At 46.9% G+C, this 22,213-nt stretch overlaps 2 protein-coding genes across 4 annotated transcripts in view; both read left to right on the top strand.

Moving 5' to 3' along the window:
* Positions 1–22,213, top strand: part of LOC126031149 (zinc finger protein 383-like) — a 207,696-nt gene that overhangs the window by 69,801 nt on the left and 115,682 nt on the right. The window lies entirely within an intron of this gene.
* Positions 18,705–22,213, top strand: part of LOC126031150 (zinc finger protein 239-like) — a 59,847-nt gene continuing 56,338 nt past the window's right edge. The window contains exons 1-2 of one of the 3 annotated variants that reach the window (XM_049789438.1): positions 18,705–18,749; positions 20,729–20,805. Coding sequence is in view for 2 of the 3 variants with exons in the window: in XM_049789437.1 (XP_049645394.1) it covers positions 20,779–20,805 (27 nt within the window). In the remaining variant the exon portion in view is untranslated. Of the gene's footprint in view, positions 18,750–20,670; positions 20,806–22,213 lie in introns of those variants that run through there. The other 2 variants (XM_049789437.1, XM_049789436.1) reach the window with 2 other exon arrangements.

The raw sequence follows: 22,213 nt of genomic DNA, 5'->3' as shown, positions 1-22,213 counted from the left end.
CCCAAAAAAATAAAATAAAATAAAGGGGCCAGCGAGGTGGCGCTAGAAGTAAGGTGTCTGCCTTGCAAGCGCTAGCCAAGGAAGAACCGCGGTTTGATCCCTCCACGTCCCATATGGTCCCCCCAAGCCAGGGGCAATTTCTGAGCACTTAGCCAAGAGTAACCCCTGAGCATCAAATGGGTGTGGCCTGAAAAACCAAAACCAAAACAAAACAAAATAAAGAAGAATTGGGCCAGACACATTGTAGGCATTATTTTGTAAGCATTTTTTTGTAAGGCATTTATTTTGCAAGCAGTGGCCCCAGTCCGATCATGGATATCACATAAAATTCTCTTAGTGCACCAGGATTATTTGAGAAACATAGGCCAGGCATGAGCCCAACCACAACCACAACCACAACATCTAATAAAGAGAGAATAAAAACAATCCTGGGGGGCCGGGCAGTGGCGCTAAAGGTAAGGTGCCTGCCTTGCCTGCGCTAGTCTTGGACGGACCACGGTTCGATACCCCGGTGTCCCATATGGTCCCCTAAGCCAGGAGCAACTTCTGAGTGCATAGCCAGGAGTAACCCCTGAGCGTTACTGGGTGTGGCCCAAAAACCAAAAAAAAAAAAAAAAAAAAAAAAGAATTCTTGGGACCTGGAGAGATAGCATGGAGGTAAGGAATTTGCCTTGCATGCAGAAGGTCGGAGGTTTGAATCCCGGCATCCCATATGGTTCCCCGAGCCTGCTAGGAGTGATTTCTGAGCATAGAGCCAGGAATAACCCCTGAGCGCGGCCGGTGTGACCCAAAAACCAAAAAAAAAAGAAAAACAATCCTGGGGAAATCTCAAAAACTCCAGTAATGATGCAATGGCAAAGACAAGTGCGGGGAAACACACAGAGGGGACCCACAGAACAGCTGCCCCTGGGAAAGACACTGCAGTTTGGGGCTGTTATCCAAACATCTGAAAGCACAGATGAAGGATGAAGGCAAAGAACCTCAGGATCTGTTCTAAATGCTGAATGATAGGGTTCCAGAAGGAGCAAAGCCACAACAGCAAAGCTCCAGATCATTGTGGGTCCCAGTATCAAGAGCAATGAAGTGGAGCAAAGGAGGCCCCACATCAAAAAGTCAACAAACACTGCTCAGTGCCCACATCCACAAGTGCTCAGAAGCTTCGCACACACCCAAGGACCTGAGCCTGGGGGCTCTTCCTGTCCTCACCTGCCAACACGCCTTCCTGCAGTCTTCCCAGGGCTCCTTCTTCCAACCAGGAGATCAATGTAGGCTTCACTCTGCAATGTCCTGTCCAAGGTTAATGGTTAGAGACAGGGAAGGGGAGGACACCCCTGTGCATGAGTCTGGGTCCCTAATGAAAAAGGCCAAATCATGAACCAAATGAAGAACAGGATTTCAGCTCTCCATACGCACATTGATTATTGCAAGGTGAGATCAGGTTTCAAAGAAAGTGTCCAACTGAGGTGGCCTGATAATGATAGTTGGGGGAGCAATAGTACAACACAGGGTGCATCGATCAAGGCACCCTCTGTGATTTCCTGAGCTGCTCCAGAGGTGAGCACTGAGTGCAGAACCAAGGGTAGCTGCAAATACTGCCAGGATGAGAAGCCTATAAAATGTCTTAAAATCGAGGAGCTGGTTGCAGAGTGATAATAAAGCAGATGGAGGGTTTGTCTTGCAATGTGACTGACCAGGGTTCAATTTAAGACATCCCATATGGTACCCCAAGCATGTAAGGAGTAATTCCTGTTCTATGTAGAGCAAGGAGTAACCCTTGACCAATATCAGGTATACCCTAAAAACTCAAAATAAAAAAATTATAGGGCTCTACCAATAGCACAGCAAGGAGAATCTTTATACTGCATGTGGCAGGCAGGCTGGTTTCCATCCCTAGTGTCCCAGGTGGTTCCCTGGGGATGCCAGGAGTAACCGTTGAGAGTTGTTACAAGTGCCCCCCCCCAAAAAAAAACCCCAAATAAACTAGGTGTTGGAATGATAATACAGCATGGAAGGCATTAAGCTTTCTCAGAGACACCCATGGGTTGATCCCCAACACCACCACATCCTGCCAGGGTTGACTCATGAGTGTAGAGTCAAATGTCAGCCCCAGTTCGACTGGATGTCCCCCCAAAAAAACAATCATAAGTCAAAAAAAAGTCAAACAAAAGCCCGGGATACAGTACAAAAGGAAAACTAGCTTTGTATGCAGGAGCCTCAGGTTTGATCCCAACACTACACCAGGCAAAGAAGATCAAAAGGGCTGATGCTGTGCAGCCTTAAATATGCAGTGAGAGGCCGGAGAGATAGCATGAAGGTAAGGTGTTTGCTTTGCATGCAGAAGGATGGTGGTTCGAATCCCGGCATCCCATATGGTCCCCAGAGCCTGCCAGGAGTGATTTCTGAGCATAGAGCCAGGAGTAGCCCCTGAGCGCTGTCAGGTGTGACCCAAAAACCAAAAAAGAAAAAAAATTGCAGTGAACAAAACTTAACTCAAACTTGTTCATATTCAAGTTGGACTCATTGGGAGTTGGGACTTGCATAGAGGAGCTGATGCAAGTTTGATCACTAGTTTCCCATGTGATCCTCGAACAATGCCAGGAGTAGTCCCTAAATCCAATGGCTGAAGTAAGCCCTGATCAATCCTATGTAGTGTCGAAGCGCGCTTCCCCAATCTTAAAAAAGAGTAAATGATGAGGCTGGAGCTATGGCACAAGCTGTAGGGTGTCTGCCTTGCACCTAGGACAGACCTTGGTTCGATCCCCTGGAGTCCAATATAGTCCCCCAAGCCAGGAGGGACTTCTGAGTGCATAGCAAGGAGTAACCCCTGAGCATCACCGGATGTGGCCCAAAAACCAAAATAAATAAATAACTAAATAAATAAAGATTAAGTGACTTGTATTTGGGAAAATTTGGGATGCACCCAGGGCTGACTCCTAGTTCTATGCTTATGGATGAGTGCTGTGGGCTTATAAGATCAATATGGAGCTGGATCAAACCAAGGCAAAAAAATACCCAACGGGGCCCGGAGAGATAGCACAGCGGTGTTTGCCTTGCAAGCAGCCGATCCAGGACCAAAGGTGGTTGGTTCGAATCCCGGTGTCCCATATGGTCCCCGTGCCTGCCAGGAGCTATTTCTGAGCAGACAGCCAGGAGTAACCCCTGAGCATCGCCGGATGTGGCCCCCCCAAAAAAAACAAAAAACAAAAAACAAACAAACAAATACCCAACAAACTGTAGTATCTCTCAGGACTGTGAAATGACATTTAAAACATCAAAGTTGGATTCATCTCAGAAATAATGCCAGGACCTGAAAGGGTAGGATAATGGGGAGGGGTGCAACTTTGGGGATCTGCAAAGTCATGTCTGCTGCTGAATCTGATCCCTGGTTGATATTTGATCCCCCCAAGGGTTTGTCCCTCACAGGTACCCATGGGAAGCTCTCACCTATGGTCTGCATGTCCTGGTAGGTCTCCAGCATCACATCTCTGTAGAGTTTTCTCTGAGAAGCATCCAGGCACAGCCACTCCTCTGGGGAGAAGTTCACGGCCACATCATGGAAGGTCACCATGTCCTAAGCCAGCACATACAGGAGGAGTTAACGCCAAGGTCACTCAAATTCCGGGAGTAGAGAAGAGTTCTCCTAGTGTCCTAAAGGGATTCAGGTCCTCTGTTCTCTCCACTCAGGAGGAACCTTCAACAAAGTCAATGTATCAATAAGTACCTCTGGATGACAGATTCCATAAATCCCTGTAGATAACATAATGTGAGAACACACTTTTTCAGAAGGCTCTTGGAAATAGTGGTAGGCACTCAAACAGACCTGGGCCAATGCCTAGGTATCACTAGGTCCACTGAGCACTGCAAGGAATAACTTCCAATGTTGAGGCAGAAGGACTGAAAAAAAGAGCCAGCCCAAATCTGCACCCAAAGTCTATCTCTGCCCTTTATACTCGAGAAAGAAGGAAGGAAAATTCAAAGGCTGGTGAATGAGTCAAACCTGTTTGTCCGAATCAGCACTCATGTTTACCACTAAACAAATCCCTCCTTGAGCAGGGTAAAATTACTTGATTCCCAATCTTACTCTTTTAAAAGACCCTTTGCTCAAATTTACCTATTAGAGCTACAAAGCCATAGGAAGGCAGACAAGTAGGCTTTTTAAAGTACAACTTGTTTACAGAAAAGAAATGTGGCTGCAGTTGTTTTTTTTGTTTGTTTGTTTTTTGTTTTTTTTTTTGGTTTTTGGTTTTTGGACCACACCCAGCAATACTCAGGGTTACTCCTGGCTGTCTGCTCAGAAATAGCTCCTGGCAGGCATGGGGACCATATGGGACACCGGGATTTGAACCAACCACCTTTGGTCCTGGATTGGCTGCTTGCAAGGCAAACACCGCTGTGCTATCTCTCCGGGCCCGTGGCTGCAGGTTTGAAGCCAAACTCTGCAGAATGAAGGTCAAAAGAGCTGAACTGCAACATAATGAGAAACAGGGACAGGGACAGATAACAGTGCCAGGGCGGGCACAGACAGGGCCAACCCAGGGTAATTCCCAGACACAAACTAGGGTCTCCTGACATTGCAAGGAGTAAATCCTTGGTGCAGAGCCAAGAATAAGCCCTGAGTACCATCAATTTGCAAAAAATCTATACAAAAGCAAACAATCTGAGATAGCACAGCACAAAGAAACCAAACTAAAACCCACAGGGAAGAGCACTTGCAGGAAAAGACCTCCATACATAGTTTCCAGTAAGGCATTAATGTTCAGAGAGAGTTAGGGACCCCAGGAAGTGTGCGAGACCCAAATTGAAGGGTCCTGAGTGAAAATAGCGAGGAGACAAGGGCAAGGGCATCAGCCTGGCATCTGGGAGCAGCAGCAAATTACAAAAGAACTATAGAACAGCTGGGAGGGAACTTTCCTTGTACTTGACTGCCCCAGAGAGAATTCAAGACACCCCATTAATTCAATCACGAAGAGCAGGAGAGGCACCTGAGTGCAGAGCCAGGAGAATCCCCTATCAGTTGTGGGGTCAAAAACCAAGTCAGGGCCAGAGAGATAGCATGGAAAGTAAGGCGTTTGCCCTGCATGCAGAAAGTCGGTTGTTCAAATCCCGGCATCCCATCAGGTCCCCTGAGCCTGCCAGGAGCGATTTCGGAGCATAGAGCCAGGAGTAACCCCTGAGTGCTGCCGGGTGTGACCCAAAAACCAAACCAAACCAAACCAAAACAAAAACAAACTCAAACAAACAAACAAAAACCTAAAAGTCAGTAATAGAGCTTTTCCCTGGGTGAGGCAGGAACGAGGCTTTAGGCAGAAATCCTGGATCAAGGATTTCATTAGCAACGTAATACAAAGTCATCTTACTAGGAAGTCAGTGCTGGAGCCCCGAACCCCATAGGGTCTGAGACCTGCCAGGTGTGACCCAAGAGAACTGATTCAGGAGCCAGGCTTGAGCAAAACTGATATGGCCCTCAAACCACACACAGCAAAGTAGGACAAAAGTGGCCTCAAATAACAGAGTCCAGTACCCCGCCCCCCAGAACAGGGCCCCCTATGCCCACCAAGAGCCACATCCCAATGCTGGAGGGCTGTGCACTCCTGTCCTCCCACCCTGTCCCTCTCTCTGAGCCCACACTCTCCCCCTACCTGGGAACAGGATTTCAGATGGTGAGGCTCCATGTTCTATCTGTATTATTCAAACAGCACCAGCAAGTCCCTTTGCAGGTATCCCTGGAGGAAAGATGCAGCCATGAATACCAGAGAAGAAAACAAACCTCTGCCCTGATGGAGAGTACCTACACTCAGGCCTTAAATACCCTAATGGGCGTAAATACACCTCTGGGCACCAGCTCAAACCCACGTTGGCAGACAAGGACAGAGGCTTCATCATCTTCTCCTGTGAACTCGGTTGGGAAATAGGCTGTGAAGAGGACATGGTAGGCTTTTCTCTACAGGAAGGAAACAGTAGTCCTGAGTCCCTGGGTGCCTAGGACAATGGCTGACTCTAGGGCTGAGGTACAACATACCAGTACCCCCTGCAGTGCACTGAGCCTGGAAATGGCTCTGCCACAGGGACTCAGGGGGGACAAACCCTCTGCTGCCCACCTGTCATGTTTCTTCCCCCAATCCCACTGCTAGCAGTGACCTGTGTGCAGGGACTAAGCACTGGCTTTGAGGAATTAAATTAATTCTCACAATCCTTACATGAGTAAGACCCCTCTCTAATGTGATTTCTTCTAGGAATACTTCGGGTGTCAGGAGTTAAGCTCAGGTCTTCCCACAAATCGTACAATACGTAAAGTTTTCATTCAATATGAACTTCCCTATGAATAAGGTGTGAGAAGCCAGTAAAGCCTTTTCCACATAATTCACAGGAAAGAATTCTCTCTACATTAAATTTTCTTTTCTTTTCTTTTCTTTTTTAGGGGCCACACCTTATCGTGCTCACAGAGGGTGATTTCCTGGCTTGGTATTCAGAAATCACTCCTGGAGGGCATAGGGAGCCCTATACAATGTCAGGGATCAATGCTGGGTCAGAAGTGGGGAAAGTGACTCTCTCAGTTATACTATAAAGCAACCCATCCAGAAAAAAAATTTCCATAGGAATGAAATGGATTGAAGAGGAAATGAAGGCTTCCCACACTCCTTAAGTACCACACCAAGGTTTGGAAGCAAACAGGCAGGGAAGGGACCTCAGGACAACAAAATCTTGAGATACACTGGGATTGAGGACAACACCTTGACCTGGGGCTACTGCAGGATCAGAGAAGGCTGGACCCTCCCTCTTCCCAGAGAGGCTCCAGCAGGAAAAGTGGCCTGAACCCTCCCTCTTGAACAGTGGCCTTAAAAGAATATTAGAGACCTTCAACTACCCCCACCCTGCTCCTGGCAATCACCCAAGTGGAAAGCCCCAGGAGGGCAGCTTGGGAGAAACCCTAGAAAAGCCAAATTGGAACAAAGGACCATGTTGCTTGCGCACTTTTAAGCTTTTCACCCTGGAATGAGTCTTAGGGTGAGCTCTACTTGAGGATAAACCAGAACTCTCTCTAGTATAAAGAACAGACACTTTCCTTCTGTCTCTTTTGTGTGTGTGTGTGGGGGGGGGGGATGCCAGGATTTAAACCACCGGCCTTCAGCATCTAAGGCAAATGCCCTACCACTATGCTATCTCTCCGGGCCCCACTCTTCTGACTCTCTTGTCTTTTTTTCCAGGCACATCTCCGCATGAGAACTCTTTGGCAGGCCCTGACTTTCCAGCAAAGCACAAGTCCTGGATCTCCCCCATTACTTCCTGGAAGCCAGATTTCCATAAGGGGGCTGCAGCCTCTTCCCCCCCAATTCGTATGAAATGGACTGAAGAGGAAGTGAAGTCCTCCCCACACTTGTTTTCTGCTTTGTTTTTGGGTCGCACCCGGCATCGCTCAGGGGTTACTCCTGGCTCTATGCTCAGAAATTGCTCCTGGCAGGCTCGGGCACCATATGGGATGCTCCCATCTGGACACTCCCCACACTTTTTAAAGTTTGGAAGCTGGCAGGCAGGAAAGGGCCCCCCAGGCAATGAGTCTTGAGAGGCACAAAAAGAAGGGATTAAAGACAAGACTGCAGGGACTAAACTGCAGACCGAGAGAAGGCTGAAACACCCCCCACCCCCTACCCCCACCCCAGCTGATCAGCTCCAGCTGGAGAGGAACAGAGGGAGACAATCAACAACCCCCAAACCCTGCCTTGGCAACCACCGTAGCAACAGCAATCCCATTCAGTGGAAAGCCCTGGGGGGAGAGTTGGGAAATAACAGAGAAAAGCTACTAGGAACCAAGGAAAGGTGTTGCCTGGGGCCTGGGGCCAAGGTGGTGGCATCTCCTCTAGAACCTGGGACTTTCCTTTTTGTTAGTTTTGTTTTGTTTTTGGGTCACACCGGCAGCTCAGGGGTTCCTCCAGGCTCTACGCTCACAAATCGCTCCTGGCAGGCTCGGGGAACCATATGGGATGCCGGGATTCGAACCACTAAGCTTCTGCAAGCAAGAGCAAACACCTCCATGCTATCTCTCCGGTTCCTGGGACTTTCAAGCTTTCACTCTGGAACGTGTTTTGAAGGGTGAGCTTTGCCTTTGGATAAATCAAAAAATATCCACAGTAGAATGCACTCACTCACTCTCCATCTGTCTTTTTCGGTCTGTTTTTGGGCCACATCCATCTGTGCTCAATGTTTAGCCGAGTCCCCTGAGCCTGCCAGGAATGAATGATTCCTGAGTGCAGAGCCAGGAGTGTCCCTGAGTGTCCCAGAGTGTGGGCCAACCCCTTACACCCCAAAAAGAAGTTCAGCTAATAATAAGTTGCAGGGGATGAAGCCTGGGTCACATGCCAGCGCCCACCCCGCCTTCCAGGCCGGGGTCTCCCAGATGCTTCCTGGGGTGCAGAGCTGGAGAGGGCGAAGGGGCAGATCCCCCTCTCAAGGGGGCTGCCCCTGCGCCCCAATTCACAGGAGCCCCCCTGGGCGCACTGGTATCCCTTGATCTGTTCTTTCCTCTCATTTTTTTTGGTAACTTCAAGCATGACTTTTTGTTCAAGCCCTTGTTCCCCCTCGACCGCCTCTTCCCCTTCGCACCTGCGCCTTGTTCAATTAGGGGTGCTGGGCCCCGAACCCCGCTCCCCCACGAGACCCTCTAGGCTCTGGGAACCCCGACTTGTGACTTTCCATGAAACTTTGGCCCCCTAAAATCGATCCTGGCTCGTCCACGCAATGAGATCCGACTGTCCCGGCTCGGTCCGGCCCATCGCTGGGGCCTCCACCCCCGAACCTCCCCGGGCGCCCCAACCGCTCACCTGCTCCAGACCCTGGAGCTCAGAGCGGCCCCCTCGAAGGCCGGAGAGAAAGTCGCTCCTCCAGATGCCCCTGAGCCCGCGGGGACGCCGACCCGCGCCCGGGCCCAGAGTTCAGGCGGTTGGCGGAACCCCAAGGCGAACAGCCGCGCGGGGGGAGGAAAGCCGTGGGCCTGTGACGTCACTGGGAGGTCCCTCCGAATTCTTAAAGGGCCAGGTTCCAGCAGGCTCCAAGCTGGCACTTTCTTGGCCTTGAAAGAGAACTTTGGGGCCCGGAGAGATAGCACAGCGGCGTTTGCCTTGCAAGCAGCCGGTCCAGGACCAAAGGTGGTTGGTTCGAATCCCGGTGTCCCATATGGTCCCCTGTGCCTGCCAGGAGCTATTTCTGAGCAGACAGCCAGGAGTAACCCCTGAGCACCGCCGGGTGTGGCCCAAAAACCAAAAAAAAAAAAAAAAAAAAAAAAAAAAAGAAAGAGAACTTTTGGGACCGGAGAGATAGCATGGAGGTAAAACGACGATGGTTCGAATCCCGGCATCCCATATGGTCCCCCGAACCTGCCAGGAGCGATTTCTGAGCGTAGAGCCAGGAGGAACCGCTGAGTGCTGCCAGGTGTGACCCAAAAACAAAAACAAAAACAAAAAAACAAAGAAAGAGAACTTTTGCTTCTTGACTTAGATCTGGTGATCCACTTTGCTGTGTTTTCCAGATCAAGTAGAGAAGGAGCGGAGGAACTGATCAGATCGCATGTGCAGTGGAGATTTAGGTTATTTTCTTGTTTTTCATATATTAATTTAATTATATATGTAATTATGTTAATCATATATAATATATTATTTATTATAGACTTATATCTATATATTATTTTATAAATATATAATAATATATAATGATATATTTGATTATATTATATATGACATAATTATATCATATTAATCCTATGATCTATTTATAGTATTTATATGTTTACTACTTGTATTATTTTAAATTTATATGATTAATGATATATTTAATTATTTCAATTAATATTTAATTAATATATATATTTACCACAACCTGAATGCTCAGAGGTTACTCATGGCTCTGTGCTCTGAAATAACTCCTGCAGTTCCGGTGCACCATACGGAGTGCCAGAAAACTACATACTGTGCGATATATAGATTGGTACCCAAAAGAGGGAGAAATGTTTTGTTTATTGTTGTTTTTGTGCCACCCCCAGAGATGCTTAGGAATTGCTCCTGGAGTGATCTGGAGACCTTGAGATGCTGGGGAGCAAATCCAGGTCTGCTGTGTGCAACTCAATAGCATTACTGGCTACATTATCATCACCTGGTTGAAGTTTCTTTTCTTTTTTTCTTTTCTATTTTTTCTTGGGGGGGGGTCCCCACCAGCGCTCAAGGGTTACTCCTGGGCTCCAAGCTCAGAAACCACTCCTGGCAGGATCAGGGGACCCTATGGGATGCCGGGATGCAAACAACTGTCCTTCTACATGCAAGGCAAACACTCTCCCTCCTTGCTATCTCTCTGGCCCCCTGGTTGAAGTTTCTAACGCAGGATGCCTCCTATTTTAATTTGCAGCTGAAGCATCCACCATTCATTCTCTCCCAGTTACATGAATGAACTGAAGATTCTTACATAAGACACATGGCTCAGAATAGGGCTCAAGGATTGGTGGGGAAGAGTTTCCTAATTTCTATTTGAGTGCATGTGGGTGAGCATAGCTATCTGTGTTCTGGATCTCCTCCTTTCTCTGTGCTCAGTCGTTTCTTGCATTGCTTGGGAGGTGGGGGGGGGATAATGCACTTCTGGGGACTGGAATATAAAAATAGTCAACATCGGGGCCCGGAGAGATAGCACAGCGGCTTTTGCCTTGCAAGTAGCCGATCCAGAACCAAAGGTGGTTGGTTCGAATCCCGGTGTCCCATATGGTCCCTCGTGCCTGCCAGGAGCTATTTCTGAGCAGACAGCCAGGAGTCACCCCTGAGCAATGCCGGGTGTGACCCAAAAACCAAAAACCAAAACAAACAAACAAACAAACAAAAAAGTAGTCAACATCATGAAAGGAAAGCGCTTAACCCCCCTGGAGGAGTGAGCACAGAAATTGAGTGGCAGGCGGTTGACTCAGGACTGCTGCGGGGTTTGAAAACCCCAGCATCCCAGAGGATGCCCCGAGCAAGAGCACAGAGCTTGCAGGAACCCCTGAGCGTCACTGGGTGTGGTCTAATCCCCCCTCCCAAATAAACTGAGTGACTCGGAGTGGAGAATAAAGAAGTGCCCGATGCCAAGCCGAGGGAGGTCCCTTTAAGACGTCGGCCGGAAGTGATTGTGACGTCACCGAACCCCAGCTACTTTTCCGCGTACGTTCCTCGCTCGGGTCCTTTTAGCGGCCACACCGCGACCCGAGAGCGGGTCGTGGGGCCCCCGCCGGAGCGGGGGGTCCTGGAGGAACGATTTCCGGCTCTGGATGCCCAGCGGCTGCTCTGATCGCCCTTGAGCGGAGGCCCCGGGGGATCGGCCAGGTGAGCGGCGGGGGGACCCCGGGAGGATCGGAGGTGGCCGGGGATGCGGCCCTGGACGCATCGGACGGGGCCGAGCGCGCGGACAGTTTGCTTTTGTTTTGTTTGTTCCTCTCATGGTCCAGGATCGCCGGGATAGACAGGAGAGACGAGAAAGAGGCGATCGGGCCGGGGATCGGGCCGCCCAGGGTGCTTGTTTTTGCAAGTGGGTCAGCGGGGGTGCAGTCCCGACGCCCCACAGTGACCTAGATCATTTTGACCTAGGTCTATTGGGGACTCGATCTCTGATCTGTCTATGGGGAAGCATGCGGTCGGGGGAGAACACGGGCTTGAACCAACCCAGGCGGGAATTTTCAGACACGACAAAGAAAAGAACCGATCGACTGATGCCGGGGGAGGCCCCTGGTGGCTCCCTAGGAATTGGGGTGGGGGTGGGGGGAAGAGGCGGCCGCCCTAGAGGGAATCTGCAGCTCTCCCCTCTCACTCTCCAGCTCTGGCACCTGGGAAGACACTGGGGGATCCAGGACTTGCGCTTTGCAGGAAAGTCAGGCTGGACAGAGAGTTCTAACTGTAGACGGAGCCCTAGCCAGCTCTGTCACCGCAGGATGTGGCCCCCAAATCAGAAAAGCTAAAAGTCGTAGGACAGAAGGTGTGTTCTGGTCTCTCTAAAGCTTTTGTTTAGCCGCAGAGTGAGCTCACCCCAAAACACATTCCATAATAAAAGCTAGAAAGTCTCCATCCACGACTGGGCTTGGAAAGATAGCACAGCAGGAGAGCATTTGCTTTGCCTGCAGGTTCCCTCCTTCCCATATGGTTCCCAGAGCCTGCCAGGAGGGATTTTTGAGTGCAGTGCCAGGAATAACCCCTGAGCTCCACTGAGTGTAGCCAAAAACAAACCAAAAAAAACCCCCACAAAGTCCCCAGGTTTGAGGGGAGATACTGTCACCATGGCTTAGGCAATGAGGTCCTTTGTTCCAAGTTGGCTTTTCTACTGTTTCTCCCAACCTGCCTTATGGGCTTTCCACTTTCATGAGTGTCCTATTTCTAGGGTGGTTGCCAGGGGCAGGGTAGGGATAGTTGAAGGTCTTTGATATTCCTCTCTTGGCTTCTGTTCCTGCTGGAGTCTCTGTGCAAAACGGTGAGAGTCCAGACTTCTCTGGTCCTGCAGTGGCCTCAGGTTAAGATATTGTTCTCAGGCCTGAGAGATAGCATGAAGGTAAGGCGTTTGCTCTGCATGCAGAAGGATGGTGGTTTGAATCCCGGCGTCCCATATGGTCCCCCGAGCCTGCCAGGAACGATTTCTGAGCCTGAAGCCAGGAGTATTGCCTGAGCACTGCAGGGTGTGACCCAACACCCCCACCCCCAATCTCAATCCCTTGGTTTTATGGTATCTCAAGACTTTATTGTCCCATGGTCCTATCCCTGTCTGTTTGCTTCAAAACCTTAATGAGGTACTTCAGGAGTCTGTCTGTGTGTGTTCCTATGGGTCTGAATTAGTGCTCACGGTGCAGCCCATCAGGCATTGCTGGCCCCAGTGCAGGCACTTCCAGTCAGTGCAGGTTTTTTTCCTCCTCAGTGGAGCTCATGGCTATGTTTTTCCTAAAGGCATTCATGCAAACTGTCTTTCTGATGCTCTTTCGGAATAATACAGACGGGTAAAGATGGGGCTGTACCATCAGAACTCCAGTTCCCAGGTAGGGGGAGAGTGTGAGCTTAGAAAAGGACAGGGTGGGAGGACAGGTGTAGCACCCCACTGTTGGGTTTGGTTCCTGGCCAGAGCGCTGGACTTTGTTGTTTGAGGCCAATTTTGACCTTGTTTACTGTGCTTGGTTTAAGGGTCATCCAGTGTGTTGAGAGCTTCTGAATCAGTGTTCTTGGGTCACCCCTGGTAGCTCTTGGGCCCTCGGGGGTATTCTGGAGACCATAAAATATAGACTGGGAAGATATTGGTAAGGAAATCTTTGATTCCAAGATTTTTGCCCTAAAGAATTATTCTTTTCTCATCAGGGATCAGCTCTATTATTGATTTGCAGTTTTTTTTTTCTTTTTAATTCCAAACTTTATTTGTTTGTTTGTTGGTTGGTTGGTTGGTTTTTGGGCTACATCCAGCAGCTCTTTGGTTACTCCTAGCTGTGCATTCAGATATCGCCCCTGGCAGGCTGGGGTACCATATGGGATGCCAGGAATCAAACCTGGATCTCTCCCCATTTGGCTTCATTTGGCAAACACCCCACTGCTGTCCTATCTCTCCGGCCACTGATATGTAGTTCTGTCACCACAGCTGATAGTGGATACTCCTGGCTCTGCATTTAGGTGTCCCTTCTCTTCTGTGTAATGGATCACATGGGGACTCTGAGGTTCTCTCTGGACCAGCCAAGGACAAGGCAAGTGCCCTCCTTGCTATCTGTAGGTTCAGCACAAAGTTCTTCATTCATGTTTTGCTGCAGTTCCCAAATGCCAGGCCAATACTCAGGAACTTGTCTTCTCACTATCTTCACTCAGGACCCTTAATGGGGATCTGGCACACTTCCCAAGTTCCTAACTGTCTAAACTCTGGGTGAAGAATTTTTTGCCTTACTGGAAAGAATGTTCCTGGGTGCTTTCCTTCATGTGGACTTCCCTATGGAATTTAGTTTTGATTTCTTTGGGCTCTGGAACCTCAGATTATTTTGTTTTGTATATGATTTTTTTTCCATGTTGAAGGTACTAAGGGCTTATTCTTGCCTCTGTGCCAAGGATTTACTCCTGGCAACATAAGGGGACCCAATTATATACCAGGGATTGACCCTGGGTGGCCTATTCTGCAACCCCATGGTTCTATTTCTCATTCCCTGTTGTTCATTCCATGCAGTTCAGATCTTTTTTTCCTTCACTTTGCAGTCTCGCCTCGACTGTGCTCCCACATTTCTTTTCATAAGGTAGTTACACTTTCAAAGCTTATATGTTTCTAGTCCCATGGCTTGTGGATCTAAAGGGAAATGTGAGCAAAGGATCATACAATTGGGAATCAGGTTGTTTTTATCTGTTCAAGGAGGGATTTTTTTTGTAGGCAAACATGTGCTGACTCAGAAAAGCACAGGTTTGACTGCAGAATCTGACCCTTGAATTTGCTTTCTTTCTATCCCTTCTATCAAGGGAAGTGATGAGCTGCTGAAGCAGATATGGGCTGCTGTGCTTGGCCTCTTGTGTATGTAGCATTGTGGGAAACACCCAGAGTGCTTTATAGCTTCTTCTGCATCGATGCTGGGGAGTTATTCCTGGCAATGTTCAGTGGACCTAGTGATACTGGGTATTGGCCCAGGTGTGTTGGTGTGCATACCACTAGTTCCAATAATCTACTTGAAGAATGTTCACACATTATGTTATGTTGGCTGGTCCACAGGGATTTCTGGAGCCTGTCATCAGGGTTGCCCATTGACATATTGACTTTGAGGCTGGTTCTTCCTGAGTGGAGAGAGCAGAGAAATTGCATCCCTTTAGGATACCAGGTGGTCCCTTCTTTACATTCAGAGTCTGTGTGAGCCTGGGCTCTTACTGCTCAGGACATGGTGATGTGCCCCTGATGTGGCCTTGGGTTTTGCCCCATGTCTGGAAAACTCTAAAAGGAAGCTCTATAGAGATGTGATGTTGGAGACCTAACAGCACTTCTGGGCTTTAGGTAAAAGCTTCCTTGGGGTACCTATGAGAAACACATCCTTTGTTAGAAATCACATATCACTCAGGGATCTGGGTTTACTAGGAGACCTAAATTTTCTATTCCCCAAACTTAAGACCCTCCCCATTGTTATGCTTCCAGGACTGACTTTATCTTAGAAAAGTCCAATTATTTAATTTAAATGTCATTCCCCAGTCCTGAGAGATAGTACATTATGTGGGGTGTTTGCCTAATCAGTTTTGATCCAGACTGTACATTGATCTCATAGGCTTCCAGGGATTATCCCTGAGCACAGAGCTAGGAGTCAGCCCTGATTACTGTGAGTACATTCCACAATTTTCCCAAATGCAAGCCATTCAGTTTTTGTAACTTTGGGGAAGCTCTTGACCACACACGGGAGTGCTCAAAGCTTTGTATAGGCACTGAGATTAGGGACTATGTCTGGCATTGTTCAGTGATCTCTTTCAGTGCTAGTGATCACATCTACATCTGCTGCTCTGTATTAATGTGCCGACTCTGAGTAAGTCCAACATTTATTCCAGAAAGTTTGACTTAAGTGTTATTCATCAGTTGCTTAGGGATGCACAGCATCAGCGCCTCTTGATTTTCTTCGGCTGGTGCAGTGCTGGGGATCCAACCTGAGGCTCCTGTTTGCCAAGGACATTTCCCAATTTCACTGTTATCTAGGCTGCACTGCGTCATTTGATGTTTCTTCTTTTTTGGTACACCCAACAGAACTCAGACTTCCACCTGGCTCTGCATTTAGGAGTCAACCCTGGCAGGGCTTGGTGGTGTTTGGGAGCCAGCCATTACCGAAGAACCTAAAAGCCTCCACACTCTATTATCACAGTGTCACAGCCTCTTGTTCTGGAGACGAAGGGAAACCTAGGGATCAATAAAGGAAGTGGGTGCAATGGCTTCAGTGATGAGAAATAGCCCATGCTCAGGAATGAGTGTGAGTCTGAATCCAACTTTATTGAATGCCACAGTGATGCTTTCTACATGATATTCACGTGTGATCCATCTTACATCTTTTCCTGCAAGATCGAAGAGATGTTATCTTCTTGTTAGCAAAAGTTTATTAATGTATACTGTTTTAGCTATAAGTTTCTTCACTACTGACAATTCACTGGCCTTTATTGTGGGTTACAAACCTTCTGAGAGATAAGCTTCAATGAAAGTGGATAGAGAAGAGTCTCTTTTGGAGAGGGGTGCTTTCCTGGGATTCCCAAAGGCGACTTTTAACACCTCAAAGTTTTTCCTCCCCACCATCAGACCCTGAGTGTCAATTCTGATGTAAATGAAAGGATTAGCAGGCTGCCAGGAGTTCCTATTAGGTTTCCTTTCATCTGAGGGAGCAAGCTGTTTAAAGATTTAGGACTTCCTTTCAATGATTAACTTCACTTTGAGTATTACAAAGATATTTTTGTTTCTCTTAATGCTAGGTTTTCCAGGTAAAGGGCTACTTAATCCAGGCCGCATTTTCCTATATTAATTCTTTAATCGGGAGGTAAATGATCTAATCTATACATACTTAGCACAGTGGAAGGGAGATTCATATTTAGGCAAATTAAATATTTGGAGCTATCAATAAGCTAAAGATTGTCAGGGAAGCAATCTCTCTTTGAGATCTGGTTTCAGTTAGCCATGCCTTGACCATTGCACGGCAGGCAAACTAGTTTCCAGTTTCCTCTAAACTGGCTGTTGTGGGGCCAGAGAGATAGCATGGAGGTAAGGCGTTTGCCTTGCATGCAGAAGGTTGTTGGTTCAAATCCTGGCATCTCATATGGTCCCCTGAGCCTGCCAGCCGATTTCTGAGCATAGAGCCAGGAGTAATTCTTGAGGCACTGCAGGGTGTGACCCAAAAACCAAATAAAATAAAATAAAATAAAATAAAATAAAATAAAATAGGGCCCGGAGAGATAGCACAGCAGCGTTTGCCTTGCAAGCAGCCGATCTAGGACCAAAGGTGGTTGGTTCGAATCCCAGTGTCCCATATGGTCCCCTGTGCCTGCCAGGAGCTATTTCTGAGCAGACAGCCAGGAGGAACCCCTGAGCACTGCTGGGTGTGGCCCAAAAACCAAAAATAAAATAAAATAAAATAAACTGGCTGTTGTATAATAGCCCCTATATTTTGTGGGGCACTCACAGCAGCAATCAAAGATTACCCTTGAGTCTATGCTATTTCTAGGGACCGGACAGTGGTGTAAGTGGTAAGGCATCTGCTTTGCCAGCAAAAGCCTCAGATGGAACGTGCTTTAATTCCCTGGCGTTCCATATAGGCCCCCAAGCCAAGAGCGATTCCTGAGTGTATAGCCAGGAGTAAACCCTGAGTATCACCTTATGTGGCCAAAAAAAAAAGGAAGAAAGAAATTATTTCTAGTTTCCCCATGGAATCTTCTGGCCCACTAGGTGTGGAAATCAGTCAGCTTGTGTGCAGGTAAACACTGTCCCACTGTGCTCCTGGTACGGCCCCAGTTTTATTATTTTGAGTATTTATTTATTTATTTATTTATTTATTTATTTATTTATTTATTTATTTATTTATTATTTTTTGGTTTTTGGGCCACACTCGGTGGTGCTCAGGGCTGTCTGCTCAGAAATAGCTCCTGGCAAGCACAGGGGACCATATGGGACGCCGGGATTCAAACCAACCAACCCGCTGTGCTATCTCTCCGGCTCCTATTTTGAGTTTTTAAGCCATACTTGATGATGGGGAGGGGTTACCCACCCTGGTTTGATACTCAAGAATTATTCCTGATGCGCTTGGGAAACCATATGACATGCCATGAATCTAATACTGGCTTATTAGTAGAAGGCAAAAGCCTACCCCTGTATTATTAATCATACCCAACAAGAAATTTTGCAGTCTTGTCATCCTGGCAGTGTTTGTGGTTATGTCAGGCTCTGTACTCAGTGCTCACCTATAGAACAAACTACAGAGGGTGTACATGGGCCCTTTTGAGCCCCGACTTGTATTATTGCTCCGTATAGTATTACCGTATTTTCCGGCGTATAAGACAACTTTTGAAACAAAAAAAAAGTCAACCGATCGGGGGTCGTCTTATATGCCAAGTATATCCCGAAAAATGTTTCAATATGCCGCTAAACGAAAATTTTCTGAATATTGCCACAAGACAAATTTTCCAACTCGATCCTGCACCAATCACTGCAAGCTGCTTGGAACCGCCTCTCTAACTCAGCCAATCCAAGGAGGCTTTTGATGCATTGCAAATTAGACAATGTTTTGGATCCGAATCTATACTGTCAAAAGCCTGCTCAGATTGGCCAGAGTCAGAGGAAGTCTATGACAATATAACCTTTGAACCTTTGCTTGTTGTGATTGGCTCACTGTGGTACATACGGTTGCAGCACAGGAACGTTCTGTCTGATACAGCGAATATTGGCCTAAACCTATGTTTTAACTGCAAAATTAGGGGGTCGTCTTATACGCCCAGTTGTCTTATACGCCGGAATATATGGTATTAAGTGTTATACGTTGGATACTTTCATTGAACCCGGTTTCATCTGTGTGATAACCAACATACATAAGGAAAGTAGAGATTCTTTTATTCATCTGTTCTGTGATTTGGTTACTTTCATTAGGGGCCTAGACTCATACACAAGGGGTGGTAGTTTACTATCCCCCTCCCTGTCTCTAAACCATGAAACTTTTCTCTGGACAGGACAATGCAGGGTGAAGCCTGCACTGATCTCCTGGTTGGAAGAAGGAGCCCTTGGGAGGCTGCCAAGAGGCGTGTTTGGAGGTCAGTGTGGGACGAGCACCAGGGTCTGGCCCTGTGGAGGAGCGTGGTAGTGTCCTGGGCAATTTGAAATGTGGGTACTGAGCAGTGTGTGTCGGAGTCTTGGATAATGGGTGTGGGACTTCTCTGACTACGTTCATAGCTATTGATGCTAAGGCCCACAATGGTCTGGAGCTTGGCTGTCTTGACCTTCCTCTTTCTGCTTCCCTGTCTGCTGGTATTTATAACCGGTCCTGTGGTTCTGCGCCTTCATCACCCGTCTATGCTGACAGAGTAGCTATACAAACCCATGTTGTCATTCCCTTTACAGGGGCAGTTTGATGCCCCTCGGTTCTATGTTTTCATATACTTGTCTTTGCCATTAGATCATTTTCAGCGATTCCCCAAGTATTTTATTCTCTCATTTCTTGAGACCTCCTTGCTGGTTGTACTTGGTGCTCACACTGGTGCCTGTGCTTCTCAAATCTTTCTGGTACACTCAGAGAACCATATTTGATGGTCTTGATCGAACCTGGGTCCCTCCTGCAAAATAAATACCAGTTCTTAGGAATATTAAGAAATTTGTTGTTTGTTTTTCTTTTGGGTACAACCCAGTGATTTTCCTGGATTATTACCCTCTTGTTTTGTTGGTTTCTGTTATGCTGCATACCCAATAGCACTAAGGGGTTACTTCTAGTTCTGTGCTCAGAAATTGCTCCTGGCAGGCTCAAGGAACATATGGCGTGCTGGGAATCGATCTCATATCTGTACTGGGTTGGCCGTGTGCAAGGCAAACGCCCTACCACTGGGTTATCTCTTTCTCGATTAATCTTAGCTCTATTCTCAGATATTACTCTTGCAATGCTTCGGGTAGTATATGGGATACCAGAAATTTAACTTAGATCAAAACTTTCAAGGCAAATCTCTCCCAGGATGTCCTAAATCTCTGTCTTACTAGAAATATATTTTTGATTTGTATGTTTGAAGCACAGAGAAGTAAGCCCAGCACCATCCTAACGTAGATGTCTTTAAGGGCCTCATTTTGATTCTCTTAATCTACTTCCATATTATGGAAGCTGATTGAGTGCCTGAAAACAATATATAGTCACTGTGTTGCCTATAACTAGGATTTAGTCAAGTCTTTTATTGGGGGGGGGTCACACCCAGCAGTGCTCAAGGGTTACTCCTGGCTCTACACTCAGAAATTGCTCCTGGCAGGCTCAGGGGGTACCATATGGGATGCCAGGATTCCAATCATCATCCTTCTGCATGCAAGGCAAACGACCTACCTCCATGCCATCTCTCCAGCCCCTCAAGTAATTGTGTGTGTGTGTGTGTGTGTGTGTGTGTGTGTGTGTGTGTGTGTGTGTGTGTGTGTGATGTTTGGCCACAACTTTATACTCAGGTTTTACTAGTGGCTCTATGCTAAAATTATTCCTGACAGACTATGGAAATCATATAGTCTGCCAGGATTTGATGTTGGGTCAGCCACATGCAAGGAAATAACTTCCCTGGTGTGTCTTCTCTTTGGCCAAATCAGAAATAATTTTTTTGGGGGGGATCACACCCGGCAGCACTTAGGGGTTACTCCTGGCTCTATGCTCAGAAATTGCTCCTGGCAGGCTTGGGGGACCATATGGGATGCTAGGATTTGAACCACCAACCTTCAGCATGAAAGGCTTACCTCCATGCTATCTCTCTGGCCCCCAGGAATAATTTTTTACCTGTATGTTGAAACCATTGATGAATGAACCATAAATTGTCATAACTGTGGCTCTTTCAACAGTTTGCATTCAGTTAAATTCTTTGTGGTTATTGGGTCAGTCCTGGCAGTGCTCAGAGATTACTCCTGACCTTGTGCTCAGAAATTATTCCTGTTTGAGAGGGGGGCATAGGGAAAGTCACTGATCCCACCAGGATCAGCTGCATGCAACGACCTCAATGTTTTGCATTGTTCTGGTTCGTTAACAGATTCTTACATTACATATTTGGTTTGGTTTTAGTGTGCAGACCTACTCTTCAGAATTCCACTTTTCTACTATTTAATTTTGGAATGGAATCTCCAAACAGGAGTGAGTTGGTAAGATTTGCAAATTCCTCATCAATATTTTTATTATGATTTTGGGGTAGCTCAGTTGTGCAAATACATAGGACTTATAAAGCACTTTTACCACATCTATGGTCTCTGTACTGTTGGAAGGATCCGGACCCAGTGTGAGAAGTTGCCCTTTAGTTCTACATGAGTTCCAAGATCAATTCAGTGATTTGTCTACCCAAAAGGTCTGAAATTATTTGTGAGAGCAAAGAAATTCTTTGATTAGTTTGGAAAATGGTTTAGGGAGAAAAGAGATGCAGTGATTTTGATTTAATAGAACATTTGGTCAAGTGCTGATACTGGTTCATGGTCAATTGGATCCGTATCCCAGTGGGAAGGTCTTTTCTCATGATGGAAACTGTGTCTCATTCAGTACTGAGCATGGTCTCCAGGCCTCACCTAGTATGATCAGGGGAATGAAGATCATTGCTTAGAGGGACCCCATAGTACAATAAAAATTAAAACAATGGAATGTGAGCTCATTGGTGTTTGGGAAGAATATACCTACAGTGACTTTTGTTTTGTTTTGGAGTGACAACTGTGATACTAAGGGTTTCTCTAGGGTTGGGCCCATTTTGGATGTCAGGAATTGATTTCGGACTAGACCCTCCTTGGTATCCTCCTATAGCCATTTCCTTGTGTTGTGCCGAAGATCCCACGTGGCCTTTAAGTTATGTGCTCATATACCTCACAATGAGCTATAACGAAGGCTTAAACAAGGAAATGTTTTCTGTTTGTTTCAAAATGGTGCTTCAGGTTCTTCTGAGGGGTAGATTTACACTTCTGTGCTTATTCACTGAAGTAGTGAAATAGGGAAATTTTCACAATTTTGGCTGTTCCATATCCCTAAAAATTTGCTTATTCTGTTACTGAAAGTAATAAATGTGCCATAGCAGTTTAAGTAGGGATTGTACATTGTGCACAGAGAATTAGGGCTCAAGACCTGATATTCCAAAAGGTCACTTCAGCAGTGCCAGGTAGGATCCCAGAGCTCAGAGCTAGAAGTAGTTGAATATCACAGGGTATGACCCTAAAATCAAAAAGAGAAAGTTAAATAGTGTCATGGAGCTAGTATAGTGGGAGTGTGCTTTCTTTCCACTAAGCTGACAAAAATCAAATCCTTGGCACCACACACCAACAGTATGAGAACTGATTCTTGAGTGCAGACCCAGGAGTAGATTCTGGCCCAGATGCTTAAAAAGTAATAATTAAAAAAAAAAAATGGGGCATTCATAGGAGAAAAAGTACTAGGGTACAGTACTTTTTTTTTTTTTTTTGGTTTTGGGGCCACAGCCGACGGGGCTCAGGGGTTACTCCTGGCTATCTGCTCAGAAATAGCTCCTGACAGACACAGGGGACCATATGGGATGCCGGGATTCAAACCAACCACTTT

This window comes from Suncus etruscus, chromosome 15, assembly GCF_024139225.1.
Source record: "Suncus etruscus isolate mSunEtr1 chromosome 15, mSunEtr1.pri.cur, whole genome shotgun sequence".
Lineage (NCBI taxonomy): Eukaryota > Metazoa > Chordata > Mammalia > Eulipotyphla > Soricidae > Suncus > Suncus etruscus.
Note: the sequence above shows the minus strand (reverse complement) of the source record. Positions and strands in the feature narration are given on the sequence as shown.